The 24,764-nt window shown below is 42.7% G+C and overlaps 2 protein-coding genes across 2 annotated transcripts; both read left to right on the top strand.

Annotated features, from left to right (window-relative positions):
* Positions 1-3,415: 3,415 nt before the first annotated feature.
* On the top strand, positions 3,416-14,496 carry ppp1r21 (protein phosphatase 1, regulatory subunit 21). The gene is made up of 22 exons (XM_017413045.3): positions 3,416-3,966; positions 4,764-4,832; positions 4,998-5,144; positions 5,311-5,415; positions 5,505-5,669; positions 5,759-5,817; positions 5,966-6,060; positions 6,284-6,336; positions 6,878-7,027; positions 7,120-7,221; positions 7,301-7,389; positions 7,475-7,611; positions 7,754-7,846; positions 8,430-8,557; positions 9,089-9,238; positions 9,640-9,732; positions 10,202-10,456; positions 10,863-10,898; positions 11,006-11,122; positions 12,186-12,284; positions 12,389-12,517; positions 13,681-14,496. The coding sequence occupies exons 1-22, from the start codon at positions 3,907-3,909 to the stop codon at positions 13,708-13,710; spliced, it is 2,361 nt and encodes a 786-aa protein (XP_017268534.1). The 5' UTR covers positions 3,416-3,906; the 3' UTR covers positions 13,711-14,496.
* A 1,549-nt stretch (positions 14,497-16,045) lies between these two features.
* On the top strand, positions 16,046-24,336 carry LOC112450402 (stonin-1). The gene is made up of 4 exons (XM_025005219.2): positions 16,046-16,195; positions 20,337-22,194; positions 22,539-22,741; positions 23,363-24,336. Exons 2-4 carry the CDS (start codon positions 20,373-20,375, stop codon positions 23,426-23,428), a joined length of 2,091 nt encoding a protein of 696 aa, XP_024860987.1. The 5' UTR covers positions 16,046-16,195; positions 20,337-20,372; the 3' UTR covers positions 23,429-24,336.
* The last annotated feature ends 428 nt before the right edge of the window (positions 24,337-24,764 follow it).

The raw sequence follows: 24,764 nt of genomic DNA, 5'->3' as shown, positions 1-24,764 counted from the left end.
TTAGAGCAGGAACTGTTGATTGCAATATAAGTTCTCAGAACTATTTACTGGCATACACTGGTTTTGTTTAGCTGTGAAAAAAAGAACAAATTATTGTTTGTTATTAATCATCACCTTATTTATAACTTTTAATTTATGGGATTTTTTTTTTGAATAGAAACTTTATCAAACACTGGTCATGTGAAAAAAAAACAACCTTTTTTTCTCTCTTTGTTTGTTTTCCAGCAATAGACCTTCTTGTTGCAGCCATTTAGGATTTTGCCAAACAGTTTCTTACCCCCACTTTAACCATGACTGCCAACTTTTCTTTGTTTTGCTTTTTTTGTAGTATGCTGGATAGAAGACAGTTAATTATCATCCATCTTGAAACCGTTTTGCTGCCAAAACCGATGTACAGCGAGGTTATGGAACTGAAGCGTTCCCCGTGTACTGCTGAAGTTCTTCGATGCTTCTTTAATCATTTTTGTCTCACGCGTGGTTTGTTCGGGCGTTTTGACTCAAATAGAATCGCAGATTAGTTAAAATGACCGCCACTCATGCTTCCAAGCGTTGTTATGGCACGCCTGAATGTTGGGAATATCACTGGATCGAGTCAGACTCGCATTTGGAAAGATTTTTAAATGTTTTTTTTTTTGTTTTTTTCCATTGCTTTGCAAAAGTAAAGATATGTTGGTCCTAAAGTGACAGAACGGATGTGCAGAGCAGCTGGTTTCAGGTGCCAGGACTCATATAACAACAACAAAACAACTTCTTTGCTTCATTGCTCAACAGTTATTGGATATTGATTATGTGATTTTTGTTGCAGTTCCTTTAGGTGTTTTTTTTTTAATTTTATTTTATTTTGCGTTTGACAAAGCTGCCAACCCAGTATAAGTTTTCTCTGTTGTCTGCCATGTCTGTTGGACTGACACACTTTTTTTGGTTTTTGTATGCTAACCTCTGTTGATAAAATGTTTATAAGATTTATTTTAGCCAAAGATATGCAATTGCATTATATATGGTATTACAAAAATATTAATAAAATCCTGTTCTCTTGTTAGTTTTTTTGTGTTCAGCTTTTATTTCGCCGTGCTCCTCTGAAATTCTCCCGGAGACGAAGGAAAAACGCTCCTGCTTTGTGTTTAAGGCACTCGTTGCAAACAGTTTCCTCCAGTAGTTTTCCAGATGTGTTGATATGCAGGTACGCACTGAATGTAAACAAAGCGCTTCTATCTGAGCGTAAATACTGTGTGGACCAACACATCAAAACTGACAGGCTTGTAAATTAAAACGGCTCTTTTAATGACGTCGCCATCGTTGACCTATTTTCTGTTTCTGTAGGTAAACAAAGACGAGCGGTAGTTGGCAGCCATTCACAAATTTTGCTTACAGATTTTAAATTTAAGGACCATTGATGAGACCATTGATGGATTTTATGTTTCTTTGCAGTGGGCGCCTTTGACTTCACGCGTCTGCGTCGCGGCTGGCAAATATTTCTCATCCAGTCCAGCAGTTCAGCTCTTGTTTTGACTGCGCAAGCTGTGCTCGCCACCAAGAGTGGCAGCTCCACCTCACTTTCCCCCCACCCCACACCCCACACCCCCNCTGTTTTCTCCAGCATGTGTTCGGAGTGCACCAGCGCGGCCGGCTGCCCGAGACGCACCTCGCATCGGTGTGAATTCCAGGGCTGAGAGCCCGTGATGGATGCGACATCAAATGTGCTAACGACACTCTTCGCTGTAAGTTAATTAGTCATGGAGGACTGTGGGATGAACACAGTGTGACCCTGAACAAGGGCTTGTCTGACTAGCCTCGGGCCCTCTGGCACAGCTCTATTGTTCAATAGAGTCCTGTGTGTCGGCTGGAAGAGGAGGAGGAGGGGGGGGGGGCTTCTCCCTACTGACTGCCTCAATTCAGCTGGAAATCAGAGCAGCATCACTTCCCCCCCTCCCTCCCACACGGCCCTAGCAACCACGCCACGCCGACAGTTGCCAGGCAACCAGACAATGCTGGAGCCACTGGCTGCGTTGCACGAGAGAGAGTTTGTGTTTTTCGCCTGTATACGTTTAAGCTCAGGAGCGGCGAGTCTGCGGCGAGTGGACCAACCAAACTGTAGCAATATGTGGTGAAAATCTGAAGAGATTAGTATGGATTAGATCAAATTAATCACGTAGGATTTGTGCTTTGATGGATGCATTAGCAACATGTCATTTCACTTCTGCGTTAAACGAGGTCACGAGCATTTTAAAGGGAAATCAGGAGACTCCCTCACACTGCAACAGCTCTCTTTCATTTCTGGCCTTGTTTTCTTTGTACTGTAAAACTTACTAGTAAGTAAATTTAAAATCCTCGTATTGTTTGAAAATATTGTCTCTTACGCTCGAAAAATGGATGCAGTCACACAAAGGTTGTCCTTATCAGCCGGGTAAATCAAAGTGTCCCTCATAGAATCAACATTAAAAGAAACCTGCCTTTGAATCATTTTGAATCCTGTTTTTTACGTGACTTTTTGCTGCTGCTGTTTGTTTGCTGAGGCCACACAGAGGACTTTGCTCTTGTTAACACAAGAGGAGGGAAAATACTCAAAATGTTCACCATTTGCTCCCCTTTTTTATTCAATTAAATGTACTCTGGTAAAGCATGTAATCAAACATAAAAGGGTATCTTAAATTTGAACAAACGGTGCAGTTTGAAGATGTTTACTCCAGTAGTTTTTTGAAATATCAATATACAATTCTAAAATGTGGGTCCACACTCAATGCAAACAAAGGCTAAATCCTCCAAAAACCACATGAAAGCCTGAGTCACATGACTGACCTACATTAGGTAGTCTGTGCAGGTAAACAAATATAACTAATAAGTTTAATATTTGACCTATTTTCAGTCATTTCATCTGTTTTTGTAGGCAAGTGTGTAGTAGTTGGCAACCAGTCACAAATAATGTTTACAAAGGTTTAATTTATGGACAAGTTAACCATCTATATAAGAAATATACTGTATATTTTGTTTCTTACTTTGCTTTTCTTTTGTTATTTTGGTTCAGTTTTCTTGACTTTTTGTTAGGAATGAAGACATGTTTGCAGTAAATATCCACATTGCACGTATAGGAATTGAATTATTTTGACAACCATTGTTATTGTTTTTAAGAAATAAATTTCTCCTTAATTTTTTTTATCTTCTATTTAGTGAAGAAACGTACCACTGAGATCATCTCTGCAAGAATCTCCTGATCAAGACAGCAATGACACAGCAAATCTAATGTCCATTTATATGTATTTTTTAAATATTTAAAATCCAAAAGATAACTTATGTTTTTGTTTTGTTACAGTAAAAGCATCTTAAAAGATGCTATAAACTAATCCGACGCTTGGTTGATTTTTCACGTCTGTTTTCCGAACGCCAGGGGGCGCTGTGGTGCCGACCGCGCACCAGTTTCCTGAACTCTGACCTTTGCGCCGTTGTCTCTGATCGGTTCTCATTTGCTGCTTAGCAGGAAAATGAGACCCTTGCTTCAAACAAACAGGAGAATTGGGACGGCTTCAGCACCTTAGCAAGCGGCAGCCCTGAATATTAAAGAGAAATAAATTCCGGACGTATCTGTTTAGATTAAACCGAGCCGCATCCGCTGCTCAGTGTCGGGATTATCTGTGTTGCCACAAAGCTAGCTTAGCTGCTAACTGCTAACTTGAAACGTTAATGTCGGAGTAGAAATGATCTTGTAGCTCAAATTAAACGATGACAGTCCTTACTGCTATCCGGGACTCCTGACCAGTCCCTGTTTGTCACAATGTACCCTCGTGTAGCTTCCGGGTAGTTAATAAAAACCAGACGGATCATTTGTCTGCGGTAAACTAATCACTGTTTCGGCTCGCTGGGCTTTTAACAGCATCGACTGTTTACAACCGGATTCTTCTTTTTTTAGCGAAAATGGCCAATGTTACAGACCTGCAGACCAAATACAGCAAGCTGGCGCAGGAGTATTCAAAGGTAACACTTTTATCGTTTAATGTTATTAAAGTAAAACTGCAGCCATGATGGCTGAAACTCACGTGATTCAGGTTTCGTGCTCCCAAGCTAACTTGTAATTAGTATAAAACTAGATTGCATCATTTGTAATCTACTTTTACGTAATCTGAGAGTAAGAACAATCGTAAATATGACAATATATAAACACACAGTACTGTGCAAACGCTTTATCCACTTAAATTATCATTTTATTCACACAGATTATATTTTTGATGAGTAATTCTACAAAGTGCTTTTGTTCTCCAGGTTTTCTTTGGGTGCTTTCTGAAGTGTATAATTGTATTATTTAGGTATTTGATTGTAGTTCTAAATGCTTTGTGTTCAAGATTGAGCGTTTGTGTGCTTCCTCCATTTAAGTAACCAAAGTGCATAAAAAGCTGTAAAACACTTGATGGTTAGTTTGTGTTGGAGCTGTGTACTGTGCGTGCTCTTTGTGTTTCTGTGTCAGCTGACATCATGGGGAGTGTGAGCTGTTTCCTGTTCAGCTCTGATTTCTCCATTAGCCTAAACAGGAAGTGCTGACTATATAACTGCCAAAAGTCTGTGCTTTTATAACTAAGTGAGCGTGATTTTAAAAAGAGCTTATTTTATTGTGAACGTCACTGACCCCTGAAGTGTTGGTGACTCTTCATCAAGCACAAAACTGATAAAAAAGCTGCACAGGATTAGTGAAGAATAGTCGTTTTTTCTATAATAAAGTCTCAATTTAGTACAGACTTTTCTGTTTAATGTGTTTGTATTTCTTTGTGTTTTCACAGCTCCGTGCACAGAACCAGGTGCTGAAGAAGGCGGTTGTAGATGAACAGGCCAACTCTACTTCTCTAAAAGTAAATTAAACAAAAAAGTCAAGTCTTGTTTTTTGGGAATTCCAGATATAATTTTTGTCCATTGAAAGAGTGCATCACTAAGTCGTGACGTTTATTCCAAAGCCAGTTGTAGATTTGTTGTAGACAATAATTGTTTTTTTTGTTTTTTTTTAATGTTGACATCAGGAGCAGCTGAAGCAGAGGGACCAGAGCCTGAGAAAACAAGAACAGGAGATGGACAGCCTCAGTTTCAGGAACCAGCAGCTCGCCAAAAGGGTGGAGCTGCTACAAGAGGAGCTCGCTGCGAGTGAAGCTAAGGGCAAAAAGGGGAAGGTGATTACCAGCGGGCCGTAAGAGTGTCGGGATGGGGGGGCTGTATGCCTTTTTTAATGGTCACACAAGTGTACACTTTAAGAGTGGTCATGAATATTTTAAGTTAAAAAAAAAACATTCCAAGTTTGTGGAGTTAAAATATTAACAGCCCTTGTTCTTGTTGCAGAATAAAGGAGACTCTCCCTCACAGCATCATGGCCTACAGACCCAAAGTGTTTTTAATGAAGACCTGCAGAAAAAAATAGAAGAAAACGAGCGACTGCATATACAAGTAGGCGCCTGGAATCCTTTTATTTCCAGCCCTGAGAGCTCTACTGAGGACACGCACGTGATCATCCCTGCTTTTCCGTGTGTTTGTAGTTCTACGAAGCAGACGAGCAACACAAAAGGAGCGAGGCTGAGCTGAGGGCCCGGCTGGACGAGCTGGAAAGAGAAACCGAGCAGCACCAGGCTGTCGTGGACGGTCTCACCACAAAGTATGTGGAAACCAACGAGAGGCTGCAGAGCGACAAGGCACGTCTGGAGGTGAGGATCTCCAGGAGAAAATACGTGTTTTGTGAAACAGTTTTGATGAAGTTTACTAAAAAACGTGTGATTTCCATATTGTCTGACAGGTGAAAGCACAAACACTGGAAAGGGAAGCGAAAGAGTGTAGGATGCGAACAGAAGAGTGGTACGCCTACATTTTCACAGTTTGAGAGTGATATAAATCCACCAATCTTAGCATGGTGTACTTTTACTCTCAAACACAACTAAACTCAATGTATCGTACAGAAGATGGACATTGTAATCTAAAGATTCTTCTTGGTGTGTGTCTGCAGCCAGCAGCAGTTGAAACGGTGTCAGTCAGAGCTGAGAAGACAGCTTAAACAAAGCAGCAGCGTAATCCAGGAGAAAGTGCCCTTTAATGACACCAGTGAGTAACGGGCCCAGAGCCACCAGGACAAACCGATCCGCCTTTGAGCCGGCGACCTCATGAGATCATTTACAGTTTGTCACTGATGCTATAACAACATGCACACATTGGGTTGAGTTTTGTGTCATGTTTCACTCGAAACTGTGTCACTCAGATCAATACAGTTTGGTGCTGTAGTTGAGATTCGGAGCTGATTTTAGTGCTTGTTTCTCCTACTCTGCAGAATTTAGTGAGTACAACAGCCTAAATGTGCCGTCACACAATCGAAGGCATCAGGTGAGTGAGAAAACATGTTTGGTGCTTTCTTCCCTCCTTTAAACCCTTATACAGTTTACAGCTCTTTTTTTACCTGTCTGTCTGTGTGTGTGTGTGTGTGTGTGTGTGTGTGTGTGTGTGTGTGTGTGTGCTTGTTTGTCTGTACCGTTAGCAAAATATCTCATGAACCATCAGATTGATTTCAGTGAAACCCTCAGAAAGTAGTCACTGGGTGTACATGTACAACTAATGAAGTTTTCGGAGTCAACCCCATCCAAGTAGGCTGCCACAGTTATGCAACCTTATAACTCAGCCAATTTTACAGACATTGAGCTAAAATTTGGTGTGATAGTAGCTGAGAGTCACCCTCAGCACATTCTCTGACGCATCTCGTGAGATCTCACATAAGATTGCTCTTACGTCATTTACAAGGTTTGACCAAAGACAATAAAACTTTCACTTTGTGCCTTCTCAGCAGTGTTCTTTTATTGACAAATGTGGTTACAGGACTGATCATGTGTCACAAATTGATGCTAAATCAGCTGTGTTTGTGTGGGTTCAGCTTAAGGCCCGGGACGTCAGCAGCCAGGCCCTGAGCTTCATCCAGGACCTGGTGGCAGCCCTGTTGAACTTCCACACGTACACGGAGCAGAGAGTACACATCTATCCCCTGGACTCCTCCATTGAGACCATCTCTCCTCTAAACCAGAAGGTCGGTGAGATGCACCACAACATGCAGATAGTTTGAACACAACTGGTCACTGTTTATTCATGAGGAGATGTGTGACTCTCGTCTCATCCTAGTTTTCTCAGTATCTACATGAGAACGCTGCCTACGTGCGCCCCCTGGAGGACAGCTTCCTGCACTTTTACCAAAGCATCTCAGAAGACACAGTCACAGTACTGGTGAGTTCTGGAAAGAGTGTTTGAAAGCATTTTTTAAGTAATAAAAGCACTAAATTTTGTTCTTTGTGCTGAATTGAAGGAGACCGTTGTCACGTTGAAGACTTTTGCTGAGAATTTCTCCTCATACACCCACTTTCTGCAAAAGATTCTTCCCTACCAGCTGAAAAGGTCAGCACTGTGTTTGAGAAAGAAAGAAGGGTGGAGTGGAGGGCAGGGGAAGGCTGTACTAATGGATGCCGTCCTCTGTTTTCAGCCTGGAAGAAGAGTGTGAGGCACCTCTTTGCACAGCTGCCCTGACTGCAAAAAACCAGGAGTTACAGAGCGACATGAAGAAAGTAACATCTGTGTTTGAGAAACTGCAGAGCTACATTAACCTTTTGGCCTTACCCAGTAGGTTAACACATTTCCGCTCATTTTGTCTCGAAGCTCTGTCATCTGTTGCCGTTAGTGCTGTGTTGAGATCCTGACCGCATGTGAAGAAAATCACATGGAAAGTGTTTCGAAGCGTTCTTGTTTTCCGCTCGTGTTTCAGGTGTTCGGCAGGATGCCGTGCCTCAGAGCAGCACCTCAGCGGTCTTCACCCAGCTGGCAGCCTGCCTGCACAGTCTTCATGACGCCATTAAAGGTGAGCAGCGCTTACAATACAGAGCCTTTCACACAAACTCACAATTCTCTCATGCATCAGCTCTGTTGCTTTCCACATTCATAAAGTTCAGGCTTAGACATAATTTTATTTATATATCAAGTGCCATTATCTGTTTGTCTTGACTCTTATACAAATAAGTAGTGAATGTGGTCATATGCTGTATACACTATACAATACTTCCACAGCGTTTTAAAGTCACAATCTGATAAAAATACAATATTTACATGGTGAATCTAAAACAATGCACTGAAAGCAAGTAATGATAAAAGAGAAACACAGCTAGAATGCTGAATGACTTGAAGAAGTTGAAGCTGAGTTTTTAGAGCTAAAAGAAGCAGAACATTAGCTAAAACGAGCAAAAACAGAGCTAAAAGCTAAAAGTTGTGTAAGAAGACAAAAATAGAGCCAATATTTTCAGGCAGATTTCAGACAGAACAATGTTTTTGAAGGAATTGAAGACATCTTAATGTATTCCTATTAAAATTATATTTGTAATTAAAGTTAATAATTTTGAAAATGATAAAAGTTCCAATGAGCTGTTCTATCTTTCCTTTGTGTTTAGAGATGTCAAAGCATTACAACCAGAAGGCCACCATCGAGCAGGACCTCCCCACAGTCACCCAGAAGCTCTCCACCACCACAGAGTGCCTCCTTGGATCTTTGGGCTCTCTGACCAGCGTCACTGGCAAGGTATGGCCAGCAGGGGGCAGGCAGCAGCCACGTTCGTGTCATGTAGCGTCTAACCGCCTGCTGTAAGCAGTGTGGTCGATCTGTGTGCTGTAATGCCTTAAAGCAAACCTGTCAGTCGCGGTTTTTACCCTCAACTGGCTCACAGATGTAAATTGACCCTACGGGACTCAGGTGGGCAGTGGTTAAATTTCGAAGATAATGTCCAAATCACAATTTGAACAGCTGCTGTCTGGTCAGAGTAAAAGAGTAAATGATTTGTCTTTGTGAACCGAGCGCCAGCATCTGCTAACATGCAGGTGTGTGATGTGTGTGTACATGCTGAGGGCAGCCAAAAGCTTAACTGCTCAGGCATTCATCATCCTGGACACAATAATGGTGGGGGAATTATCTCTTCTTTAAGCCCTCTGGTTAAATTACACTCGACAGACTGCTGACTGTGTGAAATTGTGTTTTTACTTTAGCTGAAGGCGTTGAAAAGATATCTTTTGTTTTTCGCGATGCGAGGCCTAATATCAGGATGATTTGTCACAGATTGCCACTTTCTTCAGCAACAACTTGGACTTCTTCACATCGCCGGCCTACAGTCCAAGAGGGAGCACGGCCACCCTCAACCCGCTGCAAGCAGAGGCCATGCTGGCCAACAAAAAGAAAGCAGCTGCTTACATTCATGCCATCAAGAAGGTGGGTGAATAGTTAACAAGTCTAAACAAAGTCAAACTTTAAAACCTGGTTGGGTTTTGATTCCTAAGGATATATTTCTGTTCGTGTTAAATCATCATAAAGCAGTCTACTTAGTATTTGTTTCAGACTGTCTTTTGTTCTTTCTATATGCATTATTTTCTGTTTTATGCTTTGAGTCTCTATTTATTGCCCATTGCCAAAAGGGGAAGACAGAAGATGTTTTTGCTTGTGTGTGTGTGTTTATATGATTATGTGATCTCACAATGATCTAAAACTCGCTGGATGTGAATTCCCTCAAAGAATGTTAGGCCTTTAATTTCTTTAGCTTTCAGTCTGTGTGTGTACTTTGATGCAGAACACGCATTGTTCTTATTATATCAGTATTCTGTTGGTTGTTTCAGGCCAGGCCTCAGTCGGTTCCGTACAGAGAGGCCCTGTCAAACCGTCGTATCCTCACCAGCTCCACTGAGAGCAGAGAGGGACTGACTCAGCAGGTAAAACACTCGCATCAAGCAGCACCAACCAGTATCTCATGTAAACAATGTAACTGTGGAAAAGTCAGTGTGTCAGCCAGGTTTGGTGTTTTAATGAGAGAGACAGCGTCAAAAAAAAGGATCTACATACATTCAGGTTTCGCTGTAGCTTTGTGTCTTTGGCTCACTAAATATAAATGTGAAGTAGAAGTAGCAGAAAACAGCAAACAACCCAGAGGTGTGGTAAAGCTGGTTAGAAAAACACAGAAATTCTTCAACATTTGCAGCACAGTTATGTGATATTGAAGAGCTGCAGCAGATTGGCTCTTTTGGGACAGGGTGGGAACATATGAGACAAACTGTCAGGGACTCTGTTGTATAAAATGCATTCTCATTTTCATTTCTTTAAAATCTGTTTACGTTTCCTAACTTCCTCCTAAACACCGCTGCCCTTTCACTCCTCCGAACACCTGCTCCCACCTGTGTGCAGGTGCAGCAGAGCCAGGAGAAGATCGCTCGGCTGGAGCAGGAGAAGGAGCACTGGCTGCTGGAGGCGCAGCTGGGGAAGGTGCGGCTGGAAAAGGAGAACCAGCGGATCGCAGACCTGGAAGCGCAGCTCGCAGCCGCTCTGGGGGGAAGTCCAAACTCCCAGCCCGCCGCAGCCAGCCGCCTCACGCAGAGCCAGGAGGAAGCGGAGACGGAGCAGAAAGCCACAGGGAAGGAGACGACTCTGTGCACCAGTCTGGTACCGTCTCAAGTTGTTTGTTTTCGCCTGCAGAGGAAGCCTTTCGCCCGCGGCACTACAGTCTGATTAGCTCCAACAAAGGGAGCGCTATCAGCTTCTGCTTTTAGCTCCAACACGAAGCAACTTTTTGCTTAATAAACCGCAGACTTTTCAATGTGCTGATGTGGCAAAATCGAAAAATACAGTTGTTTTTTTTCCTCTGAGTCAGCACCGAGTTCAGAGTGAAGTCACAATCCGGAGCTGTTTGTGTTTCATGTCTCTGTCCTGCTTGGGTTTTAAGCTTTAACTGTCGCCTCCTGCATGTCTCGCCTGTCCTCGTGGAGGCCTCTCTGCGTTTGAAGTAGGTTTTCTTTTTCACACCTCACCGATAATTAAAGTCTAAACTAATTATCTGTTTTGACACCAGGTTGGGATGTTGTGCACAACACCTACAAATGAGCACGTGAGTCAGCCAGCACCATAAATCTGGAAGAAAATAACTGAAATAATTTAGCCCGGTTGGGGAGGAGGGTAACACAGATGCTGCTGGATGTTGTGTCTGTGTTGCAGGTGGGAGACGAGGAGTCCCGGGAGCAGCTGATAAAGACTCACTATATGGCCCGGATCGGAGAGCTCACCACCCAGCTCCAGATTTCCGACAGTAAAGCCGTGCACTTTCACTCAGAGGTGAAGCACCCACTCGTGTGTTTATCTCAGCCACGGCTTCTTCTGCCAAATAACTGACCTTTTCACCCCTCGCTGCCTCTAACGTTGGACTCTGCCTGAGAGGAGATACAGAAACTCTTACTTTTCCGCCGTAGTTTGGAGGGAAAGTAACTACACAGTTACTGCAGCTGCTTTTCAGGACAAAGTTTTAGGGCAAAGTTGTTCAAGTTTAAACTGGAGGAAGTGAACCTCATTGTGCTCCAGAATCAAAATCCATTTTTATTGTATCTGAGGATTATGGGTGCACTTTTACTGCGTTATCTACAAAATAACATATTTCAACAGGACCTGCTGCGGCAGAATGAACAAAACCTCTTTCAGTCCTTCACAGTAAGAGACATAAACATATCTGCTAAGTGTTGACCTAAAAATCCTCTCTCTAAACATCTGAAACTTGTGAAAATAGCCAACGTTCTTGTTCTTCAGTAAAACAGATACTGAAGTTTGGACCATCGGGACGCTCAGTGTACGTCGGAGACTCTTATTGTGAAGGATTGAAACATGTAGCTATGTGGCTGTAGTTTTAGAAGTTCTTTTGACCTTTTAGATACAAACAGACAGCTGCACAGTTAAGTTTGAAGAGATGAAGATTCTGAAGTCCTGAGAAATTATTAAAGTTTTTACCGTAACCAGAAATAAGACGGTTCAGCTGAGAGCTCAAATATTTACATCAGACATTGTTTTAAACTTTACCCAGCCTCGTGAAGGTTCAGACACCTCTGAATGAAGCCCTTTTATGAATAGATTGTATTTTTCTGGGGAAGTGACAGCAGCTGGCGTACGTGCTCTTTTCATCCTGTCTCATTGTGACTAAATCACTTTCCTTCGTGTTTTTTTTTTTTTTTTCCTCTAGAAAAAGCCGAACGTCTGATCCGTTGTGACTTGTTTATATCTTGACACTGGTTTCAAAAGTATACACCACTTAAGCAAACCTCTCCTTTCATCAAGTGTTGAAGCTTCGCTACATTATGCTTTAAAGCTGCCAGGGAACAGCAGATGTTTATGTTTTTTCCTCTCCTTTCAGTGTCGAGCTTTGGCAAAGAGATTAACCATCGCAGAGAAGGCTCGGGAGACTCTGAGCGAAGAGGTCAAAGTGGCAAATCAGAACATCACACGCTTGCAGGTAGAACGCAGAGAAGCTCCTCGGGTGTAGAATCGTTTGAACTTTATACCGTGGCCTCCATCCAAATTGGGAAAACTTGCTAAATCTGTTTATTTCCCGTACAGGATGAGCTGGCTACGACCAAGAGGAGCTACGAAGACCAGCTTAGCATGATGAGCGACCATCTGTGTAGCATGAATGAGACTTTGAGCAAGCAGAGGGAGGAAATCGACACACTGAAACTGGGTGGCAAGGTACGGCAGCAGGAGCCGGAGCCGGAACAGGGTTCTTACGCAACCTGGAAAAGGCCAGAATTTGGTTTTAGTTCTTTCCAGGTCTGGATAAGCATGGAAATAAGGCAACAGAGTGCAGGAAAATATTTGTTCCCAGTCTGTTGGTTTTTCTAAAAGACTAAATTCAAATTTTCCACAAATTGTTTAAAGTATTTTTTCGCTTTAACTGTATATAAAATGCATCATTTACCACATGGAGCCTTACATTTAAGGTTTCAGACATCAGTATCTTTGACTCAGACACATGCAGACTCGTACAGATCTGCAGGCAGCGGTGCTTCAGGGGATCAGAGGAGGGTCACAGTTCATTCAGAGCAACAAGCTACTTCCACTTAGAGCACCTTAAATGATTTATGGCTGTATAATTGCAGATTATTACCTTGGGTTACTGATACAATACGCAACTTTTCAGTCAGGGTAATTCAGCCCTAAAGTGTTCACAGGGTTTTCTTTTTACTATAAGTGGGAACCCAGTTTTACCAAATTAACAGATTTTTTTTTATTAAAAAAGCCTTAAAACTGATATTACAATCATAAACTAATAAGAAAAACTACTTTTCCCCCTCTGTTGTCCACCTTTTATGTACGGTTTGTGGCTTTTCATGGTGTTTTAAAACCCTCATTTATAGATGTTTTGCTGTCAAAAATAAGCAGAACTCTTTGAAAATTTGAGTCTGGAAACGTATGCAGTATCAAAATAAAGACCATGTAGGAACAGAAATTCATCTCCAAACCCTGGATGGTGATCAGACGGTCAGACGGCCAGCCGTTAAATGTGTCGGTGGTGAGGTGAGCTCCGAGGTCATGCGTGTTGTAGGTTTATGTGAAAAGCACCTGCCTGAGCCGTCTGAGAAAGTCGTTAAGGAGAGGCTGCGTGTTCCCGCTCGCATCACACGGAGCGCTGCGTGTCGGGAAGTCACAGGCCAGAACACGTTGGGGCTCCACCGGTGGCGATTTTCTCCACCCAAAGAAGCAGCCGACCAGCCTCTGCACGTTTGGAGAATTCGAAGGAAAAATGCAAGCCCGGGCCGTCTCGACTTCCTGCGTCCAAATGCTGACTCTGGGTTTCTGACTTTTGATTGTTTTATTTCTAAAACAGAGTTTGTATGTTTCGTTTCTTCTAGGGAAATGCCAAAAAGAACAAGGGCCGCTAGAGCTGTCCTCAGGACGCCTTTGGGAGAGTATGAGTGCGCCCAGCAGCACCTCGGTACCAACACTGCCTCGGAACCACAGGACGGCTTCACCAGCCTCAGATTCTCCCACAGAACAAACCAACCTTTCAGAGGGCCAGGCGCGTTTGACATCCTCTTCTCTTTGTCACGTGTTAAGAGGTTAGCAGAAGATGGTGGAGGAGAAACAGCCTTTTCTTTTTATTTAAAGGAAGCGGAGAGGCTCACTGAAGTCTAGACTTGAAGACCAAACCCTGCTGATGTGTTGTTTTTTTTTTTAACTAAATGTATGGGAGAGAAAATGAAACCGTGCGGTCCTACTGTGGGTGGACAAACTGACTCTGACACCACACTTTACAACACGAGAGTATCGTTTTACCTTATCACATCTAAGATTATTTCTTCAGCGGCGTGTAAATCGACCCAGAGTATGTTACACCTTTTATCACGGTTAGTATAATACAAGCTTCCGAACAAAAGGTTTTTGGAATCGGAATGAAAGGCGAACAAAGACACTCTGGAAACATTTTCAGTCCTCTGGGAGGGAAAAAAAACACCTTTCAGCACTGATTAGCTGTGTTTACTTGCATAGAAAAGAGACGGACAAGTTGAAGCTCGTGAAAATTGTTTCGGTTTGTGTCTGAGACGTTGCTGTGTAACTTTTTTTTTTTTTTTTGATCACCAAAGGAAGTGTGGTTTCACACTTCCATAAACTGATGAAAGATGTAAGAATAAAAAGGGTTAATGTGAATATCCATTCATTTAAAATCACGATGTAATTGAGCTTATCCCTGTACAAAACAAATATGCATTTATTGTGACGTTACAGATCTTTATTTTACCCAGATTTCTTTTTTATATATATATATATATATATATATATATATATATATATATATATATATATATATATATATATTGAAACTACAGCTTGTAGTTTTGGTTCCCTACATTACTGGGAGGTGTCATGAGTCATGGAGGAGGGCGGGTGGAGTTAACTTAGCCTCTCTGTCACGTAGGAACGTGAGGTTAACGCATTCAGACCTGTTGTTTGCTGGTTTAGACCTTTGATCGGAAAGACTCGGCAGCACGCCCTCTGAACTGGAGAAGACAAAGTATTTCACGATGTAACTCGTTTTCAAAGCACAGAGATGTGAAGCAGAATAAAGACGTCGCTCAAGACTTCAAAACGTTCAGACTGTTGCTTACTGATGACTGTTCTGACCCAGCGTTTCTGAGTGGGGTTCTAAATGTTCTGTAGTGTTCTGTAATTTACACACCCCGACCGCAGGAACATGAGGCACAGCTGAACTGGATGTGTTGAGAGCTGGAGGATCGGCTGTTTTGGAGAAGGAGATGAAAAGTTAAAATTTTAAACTAGAGGAATTGTATTTTCTGAGTCAAATGGCAGCTGGAGTTTGTTGAAAAGTGAATTATTAACAGAGTTTAAACAAGCAGAACAGAAGCTAAAATCAACAAAACTGGAACTAAAGCTTAACATTAGTAAAACTGTGGCTCAAAGCTAGGATTTGCAAAGAGTAGCTAAATTTAACAAAACTGTAGCTAAAAGCCTAATTTAGGAAAATCATAGCTAAAGCTAACTGTAGCAAAACCATAACTAAGAGGTAAAATTAGAAAAACTGTGGCTAAAAGCTAAATGTAGCATAACTGTAGCTAAAATTAACAAATCTTTAGCTAAGATACATGCAGCAAAGCAGCTGATAAAAGCTAAATGTAGCAAACCATAGCTAAAAGATAAATTAGTAAAGCACTAACTAACTTATAATTATCCAAACAGCATGATAAAGTTTCAGAAAACAATGCTTTTGAAGAAATTACAGATCTAATGTATTTATATGGGGGATTTTTTTGTAAATAAAGTTAAATAATTCAAAAAGTACAGAAGAGACTATAAATAGGAAAATACCTTGTGCTAATTGTTTAGGCATTTAATAGTTTTTGGCTTTGGGGAGTGAACCAAAATATACATTTTTGTTATTTATTTATATTATTTTAAAAGTAAACTGTTTATTCAAGAGGCATTCACGGTGCTGTGAAAGTGTCAGACCAAAAACAGTTCTATATATCAAGTTTATTTACGAAGTGCGTTTAAAACATCTGCTATTTCCAAGCTTCCGTAAGTTGATTTGAACAAAAATAAACATTGTAATGTGAGAAATAATATATTAATATTTTTAGTTGGCTGGAAATGAGTTTGCAGCGCTCACTTTCTGCGCTTTCCTATCCCGATGGTATTCCAAATATCCCACGGCTCTGAACGCATCACCGCTTGATTCCGTCCCGTTGGAGGACAGTCTGTAAAACTCCGCTCTGTAAAAAAAAAAAAAGTCCCAGGATTTACGCTCTGCCATTTTGAGCAGAACCCGGCCGACAGCGGAGTTTAGACGTGTCCATCAAGCGAGCGAGCAGCGGTCATGACCTGATTTTAAGGACCCGCCACCGGGATTTCGTGAGTATTTCTCCGCTTTTGGATGCGTTCAGGTTACCCTTTCGCGACAGTTGAGCTTGAGTTAACGCCGCGCTGGTGCGTTCGAGGACGTCTCTGGCTCGGTTTGTTGTCAGCTTTGGCTTAGTTCGTCACGGTAAAAGTTGTGTCATCTTCACTGTGAGTGTTTGTCAGAGCGGCAGAACAAAAAAAAAGTGATGCCCGGACTGGGCCTCTGTGTGTCCGGGACACCAGGGGCCTCTTGTTGTGGGTGACAGCACGCTGGGACTGTTTGGGTGTTTGTTTTATTCGTCCAGCCTCAGCAGGAGAAAAGAAATGTTGTTTCTAAACATGGCTCAGATTTACTGCACGTCTAGCTGCGTGTAGCAACCATTTTGCTCTATAAAAATAACATTAATTAGAAATGTATGTGGCCTTTTTTTTTGTAATGTGATGGAAACTTTTAAAGAAAGTGAACAGAAGCAACAAAAACAAAACATTCCAGAGACCATGTTTTTTGCATTTGTGTGTGTCTGTTAGCAAAATACCTCATATACAACTGCACAGATTTCTCTGAAACTTTCAGGAAATAATAACTGCATGCACCTCTACAACTGAATAACTTTTGGAGCCAACCTAATTCAAGATGGCCGCCACAGCTAACTGACTTTTTAAACCACAGAAATGGCTGTAACTTAGCCAGCTTCACTGATATTGTGCCACAAATTTGGTGTGGTAGTAGCTGAGAGTCGTTTAAACCACATACTCCAAGTTCTACCCTTTTGCACAAGAACCTTAATTAAAACTTTAGCATTAACTGTTGGCATCAACCCTGTTTTTCTGTTAGCAAAATATCTCATGAACTACTGCACGGATTTTAATGAAACATTCAAGGAGTAATCCCTGGATGTACCTCTACAACTGATTAACTTTTGGAGACAGCCTAATTCAAGATAGCTGCCACAGCTAATCAACAATATAAGGCACAAAATGGCTGTAACTCAGCCAGTTTTACAGATATCGAGCTTAAATTTGGTGTGGTAGTAGCTGAGAGTCATTCACAACAAATGCTTCAAGCACTAACACATCTCGCAATGTGACTTGAGGTTGTGCCTAACGCTATTTGCAAGGTTTGACCTTAACAGCTATAACTCCATCATTTCTCATCGTAACATAATCTTAGTTTAAATCTCTGGCTTGAAAGGTGGCGGGTGATATGCATTCCTTTAATGAATGCTAGACCTTTAATTTTAAATGTTTTTTGTACTTTCTCCTCCACCCTGTGTGTCAGTTCTTCACAGTTAAAACGAAACATTTAGCATCAGTATTACTGCCCTTAAATCGCCTGTTTTTAATGTTTCGACAGAATAGTTTGATGTTGCGTATTTCAATCAGAAACTTTATAATTGATGTTTTTCATTAGTTTTTAATGAGTCCCTCCCTAATGAACCGTTGAGTAAACTGCACACATATTTCATGCCTCCTCCTCCTCCTCCTCCTCCACTGTTTTCTTGTTTCCTTCTTCCTTCTCTGGGTCCGAACAGATCTCTTCACTCGGAGCAGGAAATGCTGGATTTTGTATGTATCGGGCTCCGTCTAACGTCTGGTGTCTGTGAGCGGACAGAGTGGGTTCAGTCTGAGGCGTTCAGAGAAAGTCCTGTCAGGTGTGTGTGTGTGTGTGTGTGGGGACAGGAAACATCAGGAGGATCCAACTGGAACTTGTCTCGTGTCACAAGGAAGCATCTGTTTGCCAAGTATTTTTTTTATGTTCTTTTTCTTTTTTTTTTTTTTTATTGAATCAACAATTTTTGAAATTGAAAATCTCACGTTCATCAGAAGTCGTCTGCGAGGCGCGTTGAGATGTTTTTTTGGTTTTGGACGTTTTGGTCTGCGAAGCTTCCCCTGATTTTTATTGCAGAAATGATCCAGATTTTGATTGAACACTTGAGCAGCTCTTGCTATCAGACGTTACGTCCTGTTACCTCTAAAGAACGAACAATTTACCCAGTTTTTATTTTAACGTAAACAGAATAATAGTAATTAAAGGCTGAGTATTCCAGCACCTTTCATGCCAGACTTTTAGACTAAGATTATTTTACAGTTTTGGTCAAACATTGAAAATAACTTTTTCTGTAATGTCATGCATTTTTCTGAGAAGTCACACTCAGAGTGTGTGTTGTGAATGACTCTCAGCTACTACCACGTCGAATTTAAGCTCAGTTTTAGTAAAATGGTTGTGATAAAATGTGGTGGCCATCTTGATTTGAGTTGACTCCCGTTTCATTTGTCACAGAAACTAAACTAAACATTTCTGACTATGTTAATTTGTTTATAAAATATATTATTATTATTTTAATAAGCCTAATCTTTTCCTGTCCCAGCAGGGAGTAACAGGCAGACAGATCAGCCTGTGTGACCCCGGATCTGACCCCAGATCTGACCCCAGATCTGACCCCAGATCTGACCCCACATGCTGTATGTGACATGTGACAAACGAACATTAAGATAATATTTGTTGCCGGTTCACACGGCTGGATGGTATTTCCTGTGTGCGGAGCCGCTTCTCTCCAGGGGAATGTGGGGAATGTGTGCTTCTGTCCTCCGTAGACTTTAGCAGCGTCCCGTTTCTGTATCGAGCCCAGGAAGAGGCGGCGGGCTGGAAACGTCCCGCATCCGAGAGGGGAGGGATAACCGGAGTGAAACACGTGAGATGACTGGCGTGAAAGGTGAAGGGCGATATGCATTCCTTGAAGGAAGGCCGGGCCTTTATTATTGCGAGACGTGGCTGTGATCTTTAAGGGCGGAGGGAGGCTGTAATTGAGGCTTCCAGCTCCTTTTTAATGCGAGACGAAGCTTCAGCAGTTTGGATGTGGCTTCTCTCTCTCTCTCTCTCTCTGCGGCGTCGGCGCTGATGTTTCTGAGCGGAGCTGCCAGCTCATCAGAAGGCCGACCGTGATTGAGGAGCAGGGAAATTAACTGCAAGGCTGTGTAAGGATTGCAGCATGTTTACTCTCCTAACTGCTGTTAAATTGGCCTCATAATAAATTTGCTCCACAAGGATGACAATCATCTGAAAGCGCTGGCTTACACATCCAATCAGCTTTGTTATTTTGCTAGCTGCTGTGTCAAATAGTAGCTGGATACAGATCCTGGATTTTTAGCTGCAAAGGCCAGCTTCACTTATATGTTTTGGAGCAAGTTCACCATTAAATATTTATCGCCGGCTGCTGAAAGGTCACGTCGTGTCGTGTCTGTTACCAAAATACTTCACGAACCACCGGACAAATTGTAATGAAAGTTGGTGAAACTAAAACTGGATGTGTTTATATACCTAAAACCTGGTGTGGTAGGAACTGAAATATTCCTTTAAATGTGGATGTATCTAAAATACAACCTTTGAGCAGCTACACTTTTAAACCTTTTGCTTCATCCCGTCTAAATTTAAAGACACTGAGGAGGAGATGAGACCTAAAAAAACCTCTCTGGACCTTTAAGAAACAGGTCGTCTTCTGTAGGTCTGACATCCATTAGGGATGGTGATGCAGGTTTGATTCCTCATCAATTTTTCAGAGTGCTGTCTTTAAACCGAAGTTTTCAAATCATATATCAGAAAAAGGGATCATTTAAATGGAGGAAATCATAAAACAGATATCCTTGCTGTCACCTCCCAGACAAGACAAACACGCAGGAAGTTGCACATTTTATTCTTTTTTTCCACCATAACTCGTTGTGTCCCGTTTATAGCTGAAAACATAAAGTTCGTGCTGCGCTTGTGGAATGACTTGAGTGATTTTTTTAGTCAATAAATATATTGTATGACGGATTGATTGGAAGCTAAAAAAAGGCACATCTAATGCTCTAATTTGTGAAATCCCTGAGAAATCATCTACTGATTCCTCACTGTCGCCTGACGGCAGAGTTTAATTCAGCTCAGACTTTAATTGTACTCTTAACAGAAATGATCTTGTTCTACATTTATAGACTCTCATTAAGCTTTTAAGAGTTCCTTTAGGAAAAATGTTTTATTTATATCCTGGAGAGCTCTCTTCTCCTTCTTGCCGACACAGTAACAGGAGTTGATGGGATTTTAAAAACAGAAGTGAGCTGTTAAAGATTCACGTGTTTATCTTTCAGTGAAATAAAACCTATTTTGTTGTCTTAACAGGGCGGGAAGGCCTTTGGACTGAAGGACTCTGCAGCCATGTGTTCCACTAATCCTTCAAACTGGGTCACTTTTGACGATGACGTCGCCCCGCTCTCGTCGCCTCGGAAGCCCCCGCAGTCACAAGACCTTGTCAAAACATCGGTGCCTCGGCCCAACGGTCTGAAGCTGGTGCTTCCCCCAATCAAAGATACATCCTGGAGCTTTGGTGGTTCCCTGGAATCTCCTCAGAGCCACTCGAGTGGAAAATCTTCGGGGAGGGGGCCTCCAAGCACCGCAACGCCGCTTTACGCCAAATCGTGTGAAAAGAACGTCTTCTTCAGAAGTTTCTCCAGCCCGTCGGGCATCTCGGCTCCCGCACCTGCAGCAGAAACGCCAAGTCACGCCTCAGATGGGCCGACCCCTTTCCCCTCCTACCGGAAGAACTCTGGACACTTCAACCCCTTCTGGGATGATTCCAGAGACGGCGCAGACGCGTCCAACTCCTCCTCGGACTCAGACACGGACAGCAGTCTGCCTCGTTTCTTTATCCGGACCAAAGATGGCAGCGAACCTCCACGCGACCAACTCCAGAACTCTTTCTCTTTTGTTTGCAACAAACTGGAAGATTTACGAACGGGGATGGACGACAGAACGGAGGTGCAGAAGGATCAGGAGAGGCGGCTGAGCTGCAGGAACGAGGTGCTGGGTGACGGCTTGACTCAGTTTGTTCCCCGAGGCCTGTTCCGTAGCCAGAAGAGAGACGGCTGGCCCGTCATGCTCAGGATTCCCGAAAAGAAGAACCGCATGTCCTCCCGACAGTGGGGGCCCATCTACCTCCGCCTGTTGCCAGGAGGCGTGCTGCAGATGTTCTATGAGAAAGGCCTGGAGAAGCCGTTCAAAGAGTTCCAGCTTCTCCCTCAGTGCAGGCTCTCGGATCTCAAGGTGGAGAGCTACAGTGAGCCCCGAAAAGTCCTCACAGTCAAGGTGGAGCATTTCTCCTACACGGAGAAAAAACGCTTCCACCCGAAGCTGGAGGTGAGCCACGAGGCGGAGGTGGAGCAGCTGCTGAAGTTGGGCTCCACGGTGCACAGCGACATGGAGGACCTGGTCGTCTCGATGGAGGAGGAGATCTTCAACCTGTGCCCGCCTCACCAGCAGAGGCGGCACTACGAGGAGCAGGAGCTGTCGTTGCAGATCACCGATCGCATCTGGACGAAGCTGGATATGTCAGGGGGAGTGAAAGAGCGAGCCTCCTTTACCCAGATCCACTGTCTGGCTTTCCTGAACGGACAGGGGGACTGTTTTCTTGCTCTTAATGATCTCAAGCTGCTGCACTTTGACCCCAGCTACGGGTCTGAAGAGGACGGTGACCTGTGGATGGAGATCGCTGAATGCCATTTTCACAAATGCGTGAACAAGTCAGAGTTCCAGAGGTTCCAACTCGTCAAGTTCTCACCTCCTGACGCCTGCAGGGTGGAGCTGATGCGGTACAAAACGGCGCTCCTGGGTTGCACTGAGATTCCCTTGTCGATCAAAGCCGTGGTCACGGTTCAGGGCGCCTACGTGGAGCTGCAGGCCTTCCTCAACATGTCGGCCACCTTTCTTTCCTCCCTCAGGATCTCCGACATCCACTACCCGCTGTGCGAGAACGTAGAGATCCGAGTGCCGGTGCCGGGCGACTGGGTCAAAGTGACGCAGACGGTGGCCCTGCTGCGGCAGAGGTCACTGAAGGCCCGGATGAACAGAAAGGCCTGCCTGGGCTCCAACAGCGCCGGGGACTCACAGCCGGTCATGCAGGTGTCGATCGGATCCGTCAAGTACGAGAACGTTTATTCGGCCATCGTGTGGAGGATCGACAGACTGCCTGCCAAGAACACAGGTGAGACTGACCTGAGGGGAACTCAACATTTCATAGAAAGTAAAACAGAAAATACACAAAACAAACGTTTCACAAAGTTTGATTTGTTGTGTGTGCGTATGTTCACGTGTTTGTTAGCAAAATAAACCATGAACCGTTGAACGTATTTTAGTGAAACTACGGCTGATTTAACTTTTGGAGTCAGGTCAATTCAAGATGGCTGCCACAGCTAAACATTTGCCAACATGAAAAGAGCTTTGACTCACTTTTACAGATATTGTGCTACAGTTTGGTGCAGTCATTCCCTACACGTACTCTGAGCGTGACAGCTACATAAAACGTATTATTTTCCCTCCTCTCTGCAGCGGTGGATCATCCCCATTCGTTCTCCTGCAAACTGGAGCTGGGATCGGACCAGGAGATCCCCAGCGACTGGTACCCTTACGTGACGATGGAATGTGAAATCATGGGCGCGGTGGTGTCGCAGACCAAGGTGAAGTCCTTCGGCACCGTGAACGACATCCAGCCGCAAAAACACGTGACCAGCTGGACGCGCTATCACTGTCAGGTGAGACGTGTCCTGGAGGCGGTTCCTCTCTGGGCTCCGACTGCTGAAGACTAGTTGGTGACTCAGAACTGTGAGAAAATAGGCAGATTTTAAGTTTCCGTCTCACTGATTTCTGAGCCTGTGCAACATGTCAGCTGTGCGAATACATTTTGCATGACCAGCTCTTAAATCACCACTTTTTTTGTAACTGTATTATTGCTCGTGCACATTATTTTGCTGTGCACCACCCTCCACCTCCGCTCATTTGGTACCCACCTTGTCAGTGGCCCCCACATTTGTTTTATTCCTTCTGTAGTATCCTTTTGAGATGAAAATAGGCAAATGTGAATCAGTTTTTTTAGTGATTATTTATCATCAGCAAGGTTTTCAGACCTGAAGGTGTTTTCTGTCAGAGAACTCCCACGATAGAGTCAAAATAAAACTCTTGAGATGTGTAGGAGAATCCTACAACAAAGTTGAGACGGGTTTGAGATTAGCGTGAGACTCCCTCATGAGTGCAGCTCACCAACTAGTCACAGCCCAGGGAGACACTACTTTAAGTCAGTTCATGCATGAATCTTTCTACAGTTGAATCTGTTTTAGTTGAAACTGACATATTCTGTTTTGCTGTTTGTGTTTTAGGTGGAAGTGGAGAAGAAATGGATTGAGACGGAGTCACAGAGGCAGGCTGGTTGTATGACTCAGTGATGAGAGAAACGGGACATTTTCAAAATGATCCTAAAGGTGGATGGGAGAAGCTAAAAATAAGAGTGATGGACTTTGTGCTTTTTCTGCAGTCAGATTAATCTTTTTACCCATAACCTGGTAGTATTTTCTTGGATTAACAACGTTGCAGCCTAACACTGAGACTGAATATTTTTAGATTTATTAAGCAGTTTAATAGTCTTTTTGCCTAGCACTTTACATTCAATAGATTTATTAATTGTAAACCGCCAGTTTATACTACTGTTTGTTTCTATGTATTTATATATGAGCTTGTTTGCATCATCTGCACTGCCCTCCAGAATGATTTACAGTCTTAATCAATTCAAGCCAAATGGGAAATGTAAGAAATACAACTTCAATAATGACTGGTTTAAATAGAAGCTAATCTGTAGCCTTTTAGTTCTTCATCATACTTTAAAATTAATGAACAGATTCAGATAATAACCGACCCTCCTGTTCTAGTATTCATACTTCAGCTCAGTTCATCCTAAAGGAGCAGCTACAGCTTTGAATAAACCCAACTTTAACTTTAACGCAGTTTTAGTGCTGATGCAGCTGCACATAAACTTTCAAGGTCTTCAGCAGTGCACACATCAGCATCAACAGCCAGAACGAGACAAAAATTGACTTTATTTTTGCAACTTCTCATGAACTGACCGTCGGTTCGAGACCAGGGCTGTTTTGTGGAGGACTTCTTTTATTTATGCAAATCAAATCTTTATTATGAGTGTTTTTTTTTATGAATCTGGGTTGGGTTTATAAATAAATAAAAAAATAAAAATGGTGATGGGGCTTCAGTGATAACGTTTATGTATGAGGTACCTGGCTTAAGCTGGATATTATATGCACATCAAGAGTAAAAACATGAATAAAACCCGAATGACTTGTCATTCTTTTTTTTATCTTTTTTCAGTTATTCATTAGATTAAAACAAAGGATTCTATTTTCTTGTTCTCACTTTGACTTCTGCTGAGCTGAGAACAAATGTTGAGGTTGAATCCATTATCTGTTGAATAAAAAAAAAAAGAGCAAAGTTGTTTCAAGCACACTCACTTCTCGCTCGGTGATTGTGGCCTTGTAGAGAAAGTGGTTGTGACCAACTATGCCTGAACAAATTGCGCCGCAATTTTCAGAAATCATCATCTGAAAGTGCTGCATCTGGCATGAAGTTAAGTGGCTCACAGGAACAGAAGAAGAAGTACCGTACCTGAGCAGGACTGTGGGCAGGCGCTTGTGGTGAGCAAAGGGTAAAAACTGCACGCATTGATAATTATTTTACCAGGTGTTTAATCCAGACTGCAGGAGAGATGAGTCATCT

Source organism: Kryptolebias marmoratus, linkage group LG22 (assembly GCF_001649575.2).
Source record: "Kryptolebias marmoratus isolate JLee-2015 linkage group LG22, ASM164957v2, whole genome shotgun sequence".
In the NCBI taxonomy this organism is placed as follows: domain Eukaryota; kingdom Metazoa; phylum Chordata; class Actinopteri; order Cyprinodontiformes; family Rivulidae; genus Kryptolebias; species Kryptolebias marmoratus.
The sequence above is the reverse complement of the archived record's forward strand: the minus strand, read 5'-3'. Positions and strand labels throughout refer to the sequence as shown.

Excerpts from the sequence above, each read along its gene's own strand:
- LOC112450402 (XM_025005219.2), top strand. The coding sequence starts at position 20,373 with ATGTGTTCCACTAATCCTTCAAACTGGGTCACTTTTGACGATGACGTC. Across the intron at positions 22,195-22,538 it reads ACTGCCTGCCAAGAACACAG|CGGTGGATCATCCCCATTCG; the intron begins GTGAGACTGACC and ends TCCTCTCTGCAG. Across the intron at positions 22,742-23,362 it reads GGACGCGCTATCACTGTCAG|GTGGAAGTGGAGAAGAAATG; the intron begins GTGAGACGTGTC and ends TTTGTGTTTTAG.
- ppp1r21 (XM_017413045.3), top strand. The coding sequence starts at position 3,907 with ATGGCCAATGTTACAGACCTGCAGACCAAATACAGCAAGCTGGCGCAG. Across the intron at positions 5,145-5,310 it reads CTAAGGGCAAAAAGGGGAAG|AATAAAGGAGACTCTCCCTC; the intron begins GTGATTACCAGC and ends TTCTTGTTGCAG. Across the intron at positions 7,222-7,300 it reads AAGACACAGTCACAGTACTG|GAGACCGTTGTCACGTTGAA; the intron begins GTGAGTTCTGGA and ends GCTGAATTGAAG.